This window comes from Typopeltis vanoorti, chromosome 23, assembly GCF_054136105.1.
Source record: "Typopeltis vanoorti isolate ZY-2024b chromosome 23, IOZ_Tvanoo_1.0, whole genome shotgun sequence".
NCBI classification, from domain to species: Eukaryota; Metazoa; Arthropoda; class Arachnida; order Uropygi; family Thelyphonidae; genus Typopeltis; species Typopeltis vanoorti.
The window spans coordinates 47,732,973-47,747,975 of record NC_143571.1 but is presented as its reverse complement, the minus strand read 5'-3'; the positions used below and the strand labels follow the sequence as shown (position 1 = coordinate 47,747,975).

At 33.6% G+C, this 15,003-nt stretch overlaps 1 protein-coding gene across 2 annotated transcripts in view; it reads right to left on the bottom strand.

Moving 5' to 3' along the window:
* Positions 1-4,252: 4,252 nt before the first annotated feature.
* The window catches only part of KLHL18 (Kelch like family member 18), a 144,358-nt gene continuing 133,607 nt past the window's right edge, over positions 4,253-15,003 (bottom strand). For both annotated transcript variants that reach the window (XM_090412818.1, XM_090412819.1), the window contains one exon: positions 4,253-5,120. In XM_090412818.1, the coding sequence (XP_090268944.1) occupies positions 4,740-5,120 (381 nt within the window). In that variant the 3' untranslated portion in view covers positions 4,253-4,739. The remainder of the gene's footprint in view (positions 5,121-15,003) is intronic.

Below are 15,003 nucleotides of genomic sequence, written 5' to 3'. Positions count from 1 at the left end.
TGAGAACCAGCTTAAAGCAGCTGGCAAGCCATTGAAACCCTTATCAAAAGCACTAATAAAAGATGACTACAGACATCTGGGCAGTACTTGTCTTTATAATAGGGTAAGCTAATAAAGCAACTTGAATGCCAAAGATTATACTTGTATTCTTCTGAGCTATCTGGTTAATTTTTGGAAACTTCCAAAGTTTGTGTGTGTGTATGCATGCATATATATATATATATATATATATATATATATATATACACCTTCTGCCCAAAAAGAAAACCGAACTTTTCGAAAATAGGACAGATCTTCATTAGTGTTCTGTCAACTGTTTATGACATTTCATTAGAAGCCGAGTTATAGTGCCAAGAGTGACAGTGTGTTTTGACGAACGATCGGTCGTCACGATATTCATGCCGCACGCGACGAATTCTCCTATCAATCGCTTCAAAACTTCGAGATAAAACTCATCATTGACCGTTTGGCCAGGAACAAATTCTTTGTGGATAATGCCCTTGGAATCGTAGAAACAAATCAGCATTGTCTTTACTTTTGACTTCTCCAAGCGACTTTTTTTTCGGATGCTCTTCTTCTGGTGGTTTCCACTCAGCACTGTTTCAGGCTCATACTCAAGACACATTTCGTCACCAGTAACAATAATTTCAAGGAAGTTTGAGTCCTTACGAGCGGTTTTAATGAAGTCCTTGCAGTGTTCAATTCGATTTCGAGTTTTCTTTGATGAAATCACGCATTTTTCGATGTTAACTTTGCTCGGTCCAGCTTTTGGATGGCCTGGCTTTTCATCGTCCTCAAGCGTCTCACGACCACTTTGAAATCGCTTAAACCACTCGTAAACTTGAGTATGGGAAAAGCATTCATCACTGTGCCTTTTGAAGCATTTGATGCATTTCGGTAAAACTTTTACCAAGTTGAACACAAAAGTCAATCGCAGCCCTCTGTGTGAAACTCATTTTCCGGCCGTTCGTCAAAACACGCTGACTGTCACTCTTGGCATTATAACTCGGCTTCGGATGAAACAAATGTCATAAACAGTTGACACAACACTAATTAAGTTGCTACTTTCGATAACAAATAGACACAATAGGTGGCGCCACGTTTCTTCTATTTTTGAAAAGTTCGGTTTCTTTTTGGACAGAGGGTGTGCGTGTGTGTATATATATATTTTTTTTTGCTATGAAATAAGGATGGATATTTTTCTATTTAACATTGCTGAAATGAAGCCTTGGCATTTTATTTATTTTTTTGAATATACTATTTGTACAATTACCACACCCATCTGATATCATGAAATTTGTATTTATAGACAATTAAATACTTTGATGGTGATTGCTGTTGCTGCATATGTGACTGTTTCAATTATGCAAATAACAAGAAATTTTGATGCCGCCTTCTGTTGGAAGAGGATAATATATATGAATCACTGGATGATTCACAAAAACATGTTTAGCTATTAGATAAGTCTTTAAATTATTCTATTAAAGCTGCCCAAAAATTTTGTCAAATTAAACAAACAAACAAACAAAAAAAGCATACTGAAAAGCTATTTTTTTTTTATATGATATACATTATCTATAGAACATGCTTGCTGCTAAGTGAAGTTGCAAGTGTTTATCCTTATGATAATTAGGAAGCTAAAATTTTGCACAGATCTAGTTTGGTATGAATTATGGAAAAAAAAAATCTCAAACACAAATGTTTTCAGTAGTCCTAAAAGTTCTTCAAAAAAAAAAAAAAAACTTTTGAAAAATAAGTTTAATATCAGCTACCATTGCAGAGCACGAAACTATAAAATTGCATAATTTGGGAGGAGGGGGGGGGATGTTAGCAGAGAGAAATAAGATAAGATAAGAGAATTACATATAAAGTAATTAAGTGACACACACTATTTACACAAAGGGATCTCTTAATCAAGAGTCATGACAGTGAATCTAAGCCAAATATTGTAGCCTTCAATGATGACTCTTATTACAGTAGCCACTATGGCCAAAGTTTGATCTATGATTTTCATCAACAAAAATATTCAGCAAGACATGGCACACCAGATTTGAAGCAGGAAATCAAATTAATAAGAAAAATAAGGGAGCACTTTGAAAATAGCACCTCCCCCAATCCAACAATAATAATAATTTTCCTTCCCCCCCAAAAAAACATGATTCAAATGATTTTTTTGACAATATTTCAAATAGCGTTTTTTTTTTTTCACACACTGCTAAGGAATGTTTAATAATTCAGCCTGATTTGAAGGAGATCTCAGTTGTTTTTTCCCCCTCAGACAACTCTGCAAGTTGTATATTGTTAAGTATACAATGTGACTCATATATCATTATATATCCTCTCTGATCAAAAATATCTGGACATCCCTTCATAGTAGTAAATATGGCTATATACATCACAACCATGGCTTATACAGGAATAAAAGAAAACGGTCTTAAATCTTCATAGACAAACATAAACAAAAAAAAAATTAGCAATGCTGAGGAGCTCAGTGACTTTCAATTATCAGAGGATGTCCCTTTTCAAATGCCCCAATCAACTAAGTGATGTTACCATAAAGTGGAAAAGCCTAGGAGTAACAACATAATTGCATAGGCTACATAAAATCACAGAGTGGGAATGCTGAGTGTTGAAGGATGAGGCATGAAAAAATTGCCAGTCCACAGTTGAAACACTCCCTACTGAGTTCCAAAATGCCCTCTGAAGCAATGCCATCACTATAATTGTTTGTCTGGAGCTGAAGAACATGGGTTTCCATTGTCATACATAAGCCTAATATCAGCAAGGGCAATGCCAAGCATCATGTGGAGTAGTGAAAAACTGGAAGTCAGATGGTCAAGTTTGGGTTTGATATATGCCAGAAAAATGCTACTCGCTCAAATGTGTTCTGTCAACTTTGAAGGTTCAGTGGAGAAGGCATCATGGTCTGAGGTCGTCGTTCATGGTTCAGATTTGATCTCCTAGCTGCAGTGACAGGGAATCTTAACACTGCACCTATAGCAATTCCAGACAATTCTGTACTTCCAACTTTATGGTAACAGTTCAATGAAGGCACCTGCATCCATCCACAAAACAAGGTCTGTGCAGGAATGGATTGATGAGATAGGTGTTGAAGAATTTTGGCTGGCTTGCACAGAGCCCTAATCTCAATCCCATCAAACCCCTGTAGAATGAACTGGAACCAAATGTGAGCCAGACAATCACCTGACATCAGTGACTGCAGCAATGTAAAAATATCCAGTGGAAAGTTCCCCAAAGACTGTCACAGCAGTAAAGGGTGGACCAACTCCACATTAATGTCTTTTATGATAGAGTGAGAATTGGGATGAGCAAGCATGTAGATATTTTTAATCAGATGATGTGTGATCAACCAATTTTGACCAAATTTGGAAAAATACTGTTCTTTCCTACATTGATAAAGGTTTGATAAATAAGCTGATTAGCTAAACTCGATGAGATTAAAATGAAAGGGGGAGGGGGGGGAGAAGATTTGCAGAGATGTCTTTTCTCTGCAGACATCTCTACAGGTCTGCATCATTTAACCAAAATGATGCAGTTGTTTCCTAAGTTGTTTAAGCCCTTTTCCCTAACAGTTTCTGTGCAAATGGACCAAATAAAGGATGAGGTTATAAAGGAAGGAGAAGAAACTACATTACTCAAAGATGTTCTACAGGTCATATCATTTAAATAAGTTCAATCATTTATTCCTCAGCAGTTTTACCTACCTGCTTCATCAGTAGTTGGCTTGAAGATGCTTACTGATGAGATACAGACAATACTACAGTCTCTGAAATAACGAAGTTGACTCTGATGATGACAAACAAACTATTGAAAAATCGTGACCAAAGCTCAGCACAAATACTATGCTGAAGGAATTCACTAAAGTGAGTATTGATTATATTAGGAATTTTAATAAAGTCAGCTTCTTATCATAAACAAAAGTGACTAATACTCATGCATTAATTTATTGAATAGGTTATACTGTCATAAACGTTTCTCGAAATTAATGTTTCATAGTAAGTATTAGAGAACAGCAATCCATATAATACATAAAACACTAATTTCCAAATTACAAAATATCTTAATTTTACATATTCTAACCACGATAATAGCTTGATGTTATGACTGAAATTTTGTATTAATGTAACAAACCAAGAGCACTAATATACTGATATAATGATAATGTACGTTAAAAATAATCATTCACACAAAAAAAAATTCCTATTTATTGCAATAAAAGTTTAATTTTTTTTTAAACTTTACAAAACACATTTGAAGTACTTAATCCTCAATATCCTGCATACTCTATATATAAATACACATATGATTAATTATCTTATAAAAATTAATCAAATATATCAATATGTTCAGTTTAAGTGAAAACATTTCATAAATGTATAGAGAGGATTAGAAAAACATTTAACGTTTTCTTTTTTTTTTTTTTCATATAAATATGACTGTACATAACCAACTTACATAAGTGAAAGCAACGAAGTTTTTCATATCAAATTTACATACAAAACAATTATATGAACTAGGCAAAGTAAAAAAAAAAAGTAACATCCAGAATACCCAACAACAACATACATAAAAAATTATTATAAATAAGGCAAGGTATAAACAACCTAAAGTAATATGTACAAGCTTTCCCTCAATGGCACTATTTCGATGTATTTCATAGTTGCATTGCGCTATTGGTTCAGAACTTTGGATTGTAACAGTAATTTTTCTAATTAATTTTAAAACATAGGAATTACTCCAACACCCACTCCACCTTCATGAGCACACATGGAAGCAACAAAGTTCCATTGATTTATTTCAGGATTATAGAATTCTACTGTACTCAAGTTTGTTACTCCATCATATCCTCCAATAGCATAAAGCTTGCCACAATTTGCAACTAATGCTACTCTACTACGCATAACATTCATAGGAGATATATAACTCCACTGTTTTAGCATTGGATCGTAAACCTCTGCTGTGTGTAAGAAAGTAGAGCCATCATATCCTCCACAGACATATATTTTACCATTCAGAGTAGCAACACCAAGTCTACATCTCTTGGTCAACATTGGTGACATGGGAGTCCATTGTCCAGTCTGTGGGTCATACCTTTCAACCTAAGAATAAAAAATTTATAATTAATCCATAAAGCGATTTATAGAAATTAAATACAGTATAGCTGCATTCAAAACTAGGCTTTAAGCTAATGAGCAGTTACAACAAAAAGTATAAGAAATATCTCACAGCAATTTTTTACATAAGCATTCTGAAAACAAGAGGAAGTGGTGCAACCAAACAGGAGAATGGCTAAATTTTTAATGAGTGGCTAGTAACACACTCATTGCAGAAAATAAAATCGATAAATTATCTATTCTGAAATGTGACAAGACATCAGCCTTAGCAATGAAGTTATTTAGTAATGATAAATGTGCTGAATTTTATTTTTCAAATCAGTATAATGGAATAAGATAATTTATGTTCTTTCATTTTTACTGACAATATTACAGAAATTATTTTTATGCTATCTTCAAATGCTTATATTGAAAATCATTATGTTAAATATATTCAATTAAAAATGTTTCAAATAACATTTATTGAAATAAATATTAAGTTTTTTTTTTCTTTCCTTGGATGCTCATTCCAATAATATCAAATGCTTAACAACTGTATGTAAGACCCTGTACAGATTGATTCAAAATTTTTACTCATTTTGAAGGTTTCCAATTGTATCCTTCCCTTTGCTCCAGGGAAGGTGCTAATTTTCTACTGGTTTAAAAGTTTCACGGAGTATTCAAAATCATTTACTTCAGTTTATCATTATGACAAAAGAAATAAGGTGGTAATATGTTGTGTCTGTTGAAGCAGGTACTTTTAAAATTGAGGTATTTCTTTGCAATCTTACTATTTTAGTCACCACTTTCCTGTCCATCACTGTCTGTTGAAATTATCCTAAGTTTTACAAATACAGGCAGTCCCTGGGTTACGAATGAGATACGTTCCTGAGAATGTCTTTAAGTCGGATTCGTATGCAATTTGGATCCCTGATGATCAGTGCATGTGTGGTAATAATAATACATTGTAATACCATAATAATAATAATACCCCTGTACTGCAATCATAAGTTACAGAAACTATTGTGCTCTTTCTTTTAATTCAAACAAACAGAACATAAAAACAAACTCATACAAAAAGTTTAGATAGGAGATAGGAGAAATTTCCAAAAAGAATATTAAAGGTTGCATCAATGTCTTGCTTACTGGAAGGGGCATTTCTGAGGCAAGAAGGAGGTAGGGCTAACATTAATCGGAAGATAATGATGGAGATGGTGCTGGAGAATCAGGATTTGATTCTGTTTCTGGAGAAGGGGGACCTTAACACTGAAGTCAGTTTCTAGCAAGTCAATGACATCATTTTCATTGATGTCCAATTGCAGTGCATTGCCACTATCCACCACAGCTTTTCTGGCTTCAGCGATGCCTTCTGTAAAGCTGCAAAAATCATCCCAGAATTGAGGGCACAGTTTGTTCCACGCCACTTTATTGATTGCTTCACTTCCTCCCAAGAATCAGCAATGTTTTTAATGCATCATGGATGTTATAATTATTTCAGAACTCTCTCAAAGTCATCACACCATCTTCTGTAGCCATGACTGCTTGCGGGAATGTACGCCATAAGTAACAAGCCTTAAATGCAGAAATGACTCCCTGGTTCATTGGCTGTAGTAACGATGTAGTATTGAGTGGTAAAAATACGACTGTTACATTTAGGGTGAAGGTCATCTAAAGATGTTTGATGTCCAGGAGCATTGTCCAGCACAAGAAGAACCTTAAAGGAAATTTTCTTTTATGAACAACAGTAGAAATAAAACAGTTCAAGATCCAATCTTCAAACATGGCAAGTGTGACCCAGGTCCTTAAATTTGACTTCCAAATAATGGGAAGAGCTGCTTTAATAATGTGGCAAAGTGCGGGTTTGTTTACATGAAAGAAACTAGTTCCTGAATTATTAATTTAATTATCATTATGGGGAGCCTGTTCGTGAATACAGAATGACGTAAGTCAGAATGTCCGTAACCTGGGGACTGTCTGTACATTTCACGTTATATTTTCACCACATAAAAATCATTTATAGTTATACAAACAAGAAGTCCAGTAGTGTCCCAAAATCCTAATATTACTACTTCTACTGCTGCTGGTTGCCATTTCTGAATTTTTTAAGGGTGCTACCCAACTATTCAAACTGTAGAGATTCCAAATTATAAGTTATTTTCAAACTGATCACAAGACAATTGAAAACCTAAATCACTTGGGCAGCATATACTTAACAGCAAATTTTTAAATAAATAACTGATTATTTATGAAATAATTGTTTCATGAAATTACTTTCAATAAAGTTTTTTGAGAATGAATAAAAAAAAAATGTTTAGTCATCTAACTGTAACTATGCAAAATTAACACAAAAACTGGTTCTGCCATTTTTGCTTTCTAGGCTGATACAAGATTTACATGTAAGAATTGATTGTAAACCATTTTCTGTATACATCGACGGCATTTTTTTACCTATGGGGAGGAAAAAAAGAAGAGAAAGTTTCTCTTATTTTGTCCTGCATAGCAGACTATAATTATATGATAAAAGGATTAGCAATATAAAATTATATTGCATACTTTTAGTCTATACTCTAAAATTGTAGCCACACTGCATATAGTATAAGGAACTACAAGTTTCATGCTGTTTAGTTGTGCTGACTTTGAGATGCAGGAATAAACTAAATCCAGTTAAGTCCTCTCTTGAGTGTGAAGGATTATCACACCTCTTAATGATGATAACTGATGGCCAGCACTTATTATCCATGTTTTTCAAAATCACATGCTTCACATCCACATTTTGGTTGATGTAAAAATATGTCAAGACCAGTAAAGGAGGTTAAAGTTTATTCAAATATAGATGAAAATGTTGAAATTACTTCACATGAATAGGAAATCAGCTGGGAAAGATATATAATCCCAGCCACAAAAAATTGTGAACCTGTAGTACATTAGTGTCATTGGTGGGCTAAGAGAATTTTTTAAATCAACTGATTAATTTTTTGTATACTTTTAATTTTTTACATAATTTGGAAACCCTGCTCTAGAGAACTAAGGAACACAGTGCAATATGCATGTAAATATCACATTGTACAGTGTTCCTTGATGATGGCAATTTGTCCTTGCCAAAATATAAGTTAATTCAAATAATAAGTGCTAATTAAAGTTATTGTAATTAATATTCAGTATATATTGTAATTTCCTCAAAAAGTGCAGTTATGAAGATCTAATATATATAAGCTTTTCCACCAGAATTACCATAACCCGTGGAGATTTCATAGCACACAAAGTTCACTGTTACAGTAAGTGAAGCATACGAGACAACTGAACAGATTAGTCTTTCCAAAATGCTGCCAGGATAATAACATCATAAATCAAAACACCAGTTTAAATCACCAAAGGCTCTCCACACATACAGACACACCTTGCTCTTTTATGGGAACAAATCGGTGTCACTTGTGTTCTCCTTGGCAACATGAATGAAGCTATTTGTGTGCTAGTTGAGGAACTCGCTGCTATGCTGAATGCTGACCTTTGGATGATCCTATCAGGCATCTCTAATGCTTCAACAGCAAAAAACTGGGCACATCAGCAATGCTGGCCTGGTTGGCCAAGTGACTAGCATAACTGCTCTCCAATCAAGGTTGCAGGTTTGAATCCCGTCATGGGGATGGATGTTTGTGATGGTTTTTAGGTGGGAGATTAAATCACCACCCTGCTTATCGGAGGCCTGAAGTGGCTTGACAAAGTACCATGTTTTGTCTTTAGAGCAGGGTTTTTTGACTATGTAAATAATACATCAAAAATAAAAAGATGTATAAAATTGGATAAAAATTTTAAAAACGTATCTTTAAGTCCACCCACAGTACAAATGTACTATAGCTTGGAAATTAAATTTTCATGGGTGGGAGCAAGATAAAAAATTTTGCCAGTCTATTAAAAAACTCAACTTTCAAGTGTCAACCACGTCAGGAAAACACCATCGTAAACTTGTCATTCTTTACCCTGAAGCTATAGTACATTTGTACTGTGGGTGGACTTAAAGATACGTTTTTAAATTCTACGTTCTAAAAGATACGTTCTTAAAATTAGTGCACTCGTTAGTGGCCACAACTATAAAATTATGATCCAAATAGAACAAGGTATTCTCAACCTTCCTACCAGTGTGCTCATTTAGGTCGGACTTATGCAACCTGTGCTACAAAACTCACATCAATTTGACTATATGATTACATTTTTATTGATGTATGAATCCTTTCCTTTATGGTTACATGGTGATCAGCATTCATTATTCAAAATTATGGAAATATATGATTACATTTTTATTGATGTATGAATCCTTTCCTTTATGGTTACATGGTGATCAGCATTCATTATTCAAAATTATGGAAATAACTACTACAGTAAAACTTCAGTTTAATATAAATCAAAATAATCACATGACATTTCAACCTTCATATCAGGATCATCATCTGGACTCCAGATGTGTGTGTGTGTATATATATATATATATATATATATACACACAAAGAACTAAGCTACATTACAATCTATATGGTATGCTCAAGTTACAGTACTTTGGTCAATTACTGGCCTGACCTCTGGTTAAAAAAAAAAAAATAAATAAATAAATAATAATAAAAAAAAAAAAACAGAAAACAAAATCTTACTACATCAAAGCTAGAGTCCTGTTATTATTATTATTATCTGGGAGTTTTCCCAGAAAAAATACATATTATTATCTATTTTTTTTTACAAATAATTAAGCTAGAGAGCAACATGCTCTTACATAGTTACTCATATAAGTACTCATATAAATTAGAACAAAACAGTAGAGATGATGGCTAATAAGAGCTGAAATTATTGCTTAGAGTCCTAAAACTTGAAGAACTTAAGTGGACTGAATGTGTGCCATCCAAATTCTCAGGATTTTTATGCCACATTATTGTTAAGATTAGGATGGTTGATTGAAAAAAATTTCAATTTATGAGTACTTATATCAGTAATTAGGTAAGAGCATGTTGCTCTCTAGCTTAATATATCTCAAAAATAGATAATAATAATAATAACAGGACTCTAGATTTGATGTAAGGTTTTTTTTTTTTTTTGCCAGAGGCAGTAGTTGTAATAGTTGACCAAATTACTGTAACTTTAGCATACCATGTAGTTTGCTTCTTTGTATACTTAAATGATGACCTTGATATAAAAGCCAAAACATTGAGTGATTTTTTTTTTTTTGGTTTATATTAAACTGAAGTTTTACTACAACATGGTAGTTATTTCCATAATTTTGAATAATGAATGATGTATGTTCGACTAATCATACAATCCATAAAAGCTCTGGCAGAAAACAGGACCTTTCAATAGATCATCAACACTGTTTCCCATTGCAAATATGGGCAAAAAAGTTAAATTACTTGTCTATATCAATGTCCTAAACATGTCAGTTTACGCATGCAAAACATGAAACTCAGAAAACAAAAACAGCAACTCATGACAAATGACAAAGTTCAATTGGATTAGTTGACACAATAACCAATCACAGCCACTGATTTCTGGGTGCTATTGTCTCAGCGCACACCCTGCCTCGCCTTCTGAGTGGTTTAAAACCATTGGAATGCTAAGAATTTGACCCACTGTGCCATCTGTACATCTTTTCAAAGGTGTCCAATATTTGTGGCTGCACACCTGGGCTATTAATGCGAATGTGATGTAACGTTTACATGTCGAAAAGTGTCATCTTCACGACGCATCAGTATATTGTGTTTAATTTTTGGAGTCTTTAACAGGAATAAATGCAAAAATATAATATCAATGATATTGCTATTCAATGGGTGTACAAACTAGCACCCCCCCCCCTTGCTTCCTACCCACATTGTCAATAATATCAGACAGGATGTAGCCAGTATGCTTGACCATGCAAAAACATTGAAAACGCTACCTCTACTGCTGGAAATAAAAAAACAACAGTAGAATAGTAATCAGGACCGCCCCGTGCAGTAGCATATTTTGCTGCCCCTTCTCCCTTATTTTTTGTATAGTTTATGCCAACTCTGCTGTCCCCATGCAAATGCATCTTGCACCGTCGGTAGAGCCAGCCCTGATAGTAATTATGGGTATCCGGAGAGTTCATCAAAAGAGGCAATTTATTGAATGAAGAATTCATTGAAAATGCAATTCATAGAAAAAAACAATTCACCAAAAATTTTAACTTTTCGAAAATGCTATGATAAAAGTGATCCATTTAGAACAAATACTGAACCATGCAGAGTGAGAAAGCAATGCAACTTTAATAGGGAATAATTATAGAACAATATGGTTTCTTATTGTCTTTCTTGTCCGATAACTGTTTCATGTCTGTTCATGGGACTGATTTGCCTGTTTCCAGCAGGAAAAGCCCAGCATACACAGGCTCCATTATTATTATTGTTACTAGTAGTAATATGCGACTTCAATACAGCAATTATTATGGGATGAATAAAATTCATCCCATAATAATTCAAATAAATTATTATGGGATTTGAAATTTTTACAAGAAAATGTCGAACCGTTCCAGTTTTCAGTTCAGCTATATTCAGAGCAACAAAGAAATAACGTGTCCAAATTATGTATTACAATAACTCTCTGCATGGTTTAGTTTTTGTTCTAAATGGATCACTTTTATCATAACATTTTCGAAAAAAAGTTTCGAAACGATATTAGCAATTCTGCTTTGGCTGGATCAATTTAATGAAATTTTAGTTAAAAGTTTCAATGAATTGTCTTTTGATTAACTGTTTTTTCAATGAATTTTCATGGAATCGTAATTATGAAAGCAAATAAGGGAAATGCCACTGCAGTTTTAAATCAACAAGACTACATACGTAAACTTGCCTCTTTGCTTAGAGATTGCTCTATCTACTTATCTTACACATCAGCATGATGGATCCCATCAATATAGATTAGAGCACTTCACAGGCTCACTGAAAAAGGCCTGTGGAGATCACCAACAAACTAAAACAGCACAATTCTAGACCACCCAGATATATGGGCTACCAAAAATCCACAAACAAATTGTGCCATTACATCCCCATTTTGGATGGCACTGATTCACCCACATACAAATTAGCCAAAGTGCTCTCACCATATAGTGGCAACACTCCCTCACACATAAAAAAACTCAGTCCATTTTAAAGGCAGCATATCAAACCTCACATTCCAACACAATAACTTTATGGTTAGTTTTGATGTCTCCTCTGTGTTCACCAATGGCCCACTTAAAGATACCAAAAAAATCATTTAAGTTTATTTTATTTTTTCCCAATATCTCAGCTCTGTTTCAGTTCACCATGAACTCTGGCTATTTTGTCTGGCAACGAAAATTCTATAAACAGATAAAGGGAACAGCTGGGTTCCCCACTCTTTCTCGGCCAATTACTTCATAAAGAGAAAGCCTTTGAAGAGAAAACCTTCAACTTTTTCCCAAACAAATCCACTGTCTGGTTGCACTACATACATTATGCGTTCCCCATTTAGCCACATGGCATAGATGCTCTCAACATTTTCTTAACACATTTAAATAACCAACTTTCCAGGATTCAGTTCACCTTAGAAAAGAAATCAATAACAGTTTCCCCTTCCTACACACTTTGATTACACACCAGCATGATGAATCTCTGGCATTCTTCATTAGAGAAAGCACACGCGCATACACACACACAAACACACAGGTAGATTGTGTGGATTATAAAAATCCTATATAACTGAACTTGATCACATTCTCAACATTTTTTAGCTAATGGCTACAGTCCACACCAAATCCAAAAAATAGTAAAATCTCATTCCATATATTGAGAGCACATCAGAAAAATTAACAAAAATCTTAAAGAAATACAATCTTACAGACCATATAAGAAATTGTCATCCCTTATCCATCTAGACCGGCCAGGACAGCCAACATCAGAATTTCTGGACATGTGGACTACATCTGGTTCCACCACTACTCCTCAGCAGCAAATACAAATATTTGAGAGGTCATTCCTGGAATCTGCCTCTGCCCTAAGAAACTTCCCAAATTTGGGAAGCACTCCTCAGTCAAACAGTCAAGAGCACCTATTTTAGCCGACTAGGACTTTAGGTGTAACTGTGGTTGCCTTGCTTCAGCCTCAGTATTAAGTGCATGCATCCACATATCGTATTGTACTGTGTTCACTGATGATGGCAATTTGGCTTTGCTAAAATATCAGAGTAACCATTAAAGTTATTGTAATTAATATTCAGTACATGTTAGAATTTCCTCAAAAAGTAGTTGTGCCATAAAATTTAAAGTTAATATGATAACACAAGGAAAAGAATGATGACCTGTAATTTTTGCACTGAAATATTTGACTACTAAATTTATTATTCACTCTTTTTCTTGCATTATCATGTTAATTTGTTAAAATGAAATTAGATTAAAGTTACTTTCATTCCTCTATATAAAATATCAGTTGTATACATTCAGATCAATGAAACCACTGCACCTACCACCGAAAACAATTTTGCCAATCTTAGCTGCATATAAGATTTTGATGTGCCTATGGCATTGGTCATATAGATAAACAGGCAAATCTGAAGAAATAAGAAAGCATGAATACATCAAAGATGTAGGAAAAAGAAGTGATCAAAACTTGGGACAGTCTTTCCATTGCTAAGGGAAAAACAATGTTATCTGGAATGAGACAAAAATGTCCTACATTTTTAATGACAGTCATGTAAGAAATTCAAAACAGCTGAAATGATTCATATTCCACTCTCAGAGGAATCTAATGAATTAAATATGGTCTACTTTAATTAAGCAATTCAGACATAACAGAAAGGGATATAAAAAATGTTTACCAATTAAGCATGCTCATAACAGTATGCAAACAGGTTGTGTCTTTCAAGTATAAGAACAATTCTTATACTTAAAAATAATAACACTTCAGTCCAACATAACTGTCTAATATTTTTATTGTTAAATAAGTTAGTTCTTTCTTTTGCAATTGTTATTAGTATGAATAATCATCTACTGTGGATATACTGTGCCAATATTTTCTATTCTTTGTGTGTGTGTGTGGGGGGGGGGGGTTGTAGGTTTGTGTCCTACATAATCATCTTGAAAGATGTGAGGATTATTTTTTTAAAATGTTTTCGATAATTTTTTTTTTTGCTTATCTGAGTTAAATGTACATGATAATTCAGTAGTTGAATCATATACATATTCTTATTTTCTGTCTAAGAAAGGGAACATTATGATTTGTTTCCTTACTTTCAGATGTCACTGGCTTCTTATATTTGCCCAGGTTGAAATCATTCCTTTTCATCAAACCAAAGTTTGGCAAAGAAAAGTAACTTAAATAAAATTTGTTCTGTTTTATGCAATATATTTTGCCAAATAACTTTAGTGCTAGTTTGAGCTCACAATAAAATCATATATAAACAGCATATAAGGAACCTTTTTTTTTTTTTTTTTAAATGAAACTCCATCAAACAAGGATTAGATAAAAAAAAAATTCTGCTCTAGAAATAAATCTTTCCTCTCTGATTCTGTTTAAGTGACACTTAAGATTAGCCCTGCTAACACATTCCTGGATGCTAAGAATGTCAAGTTATTTCCTAATATTCTTGTTTATAATATGATATTGCCATTGATGCCACTGGTTTTATGCAATTTCAAGCCTTCGATAAACAGATAGTAGTGTTATCACACAGAAGCTAAAAAAGGCATTTCAGGGAAAAGAGAAAATAAACAAATAAATAAATAAATGACACAAAACGTTTTCAAGAAGGAAATCAGTATGTAGTCTTAAAGATAACTAGCAAAACTGTATGGAAGCAGATTTTACATAAAAGTAAAACAATCAATAAAACAGTGAAAAATAAGTGACAATGTTACTGGAAAAAACAAAAAACTATA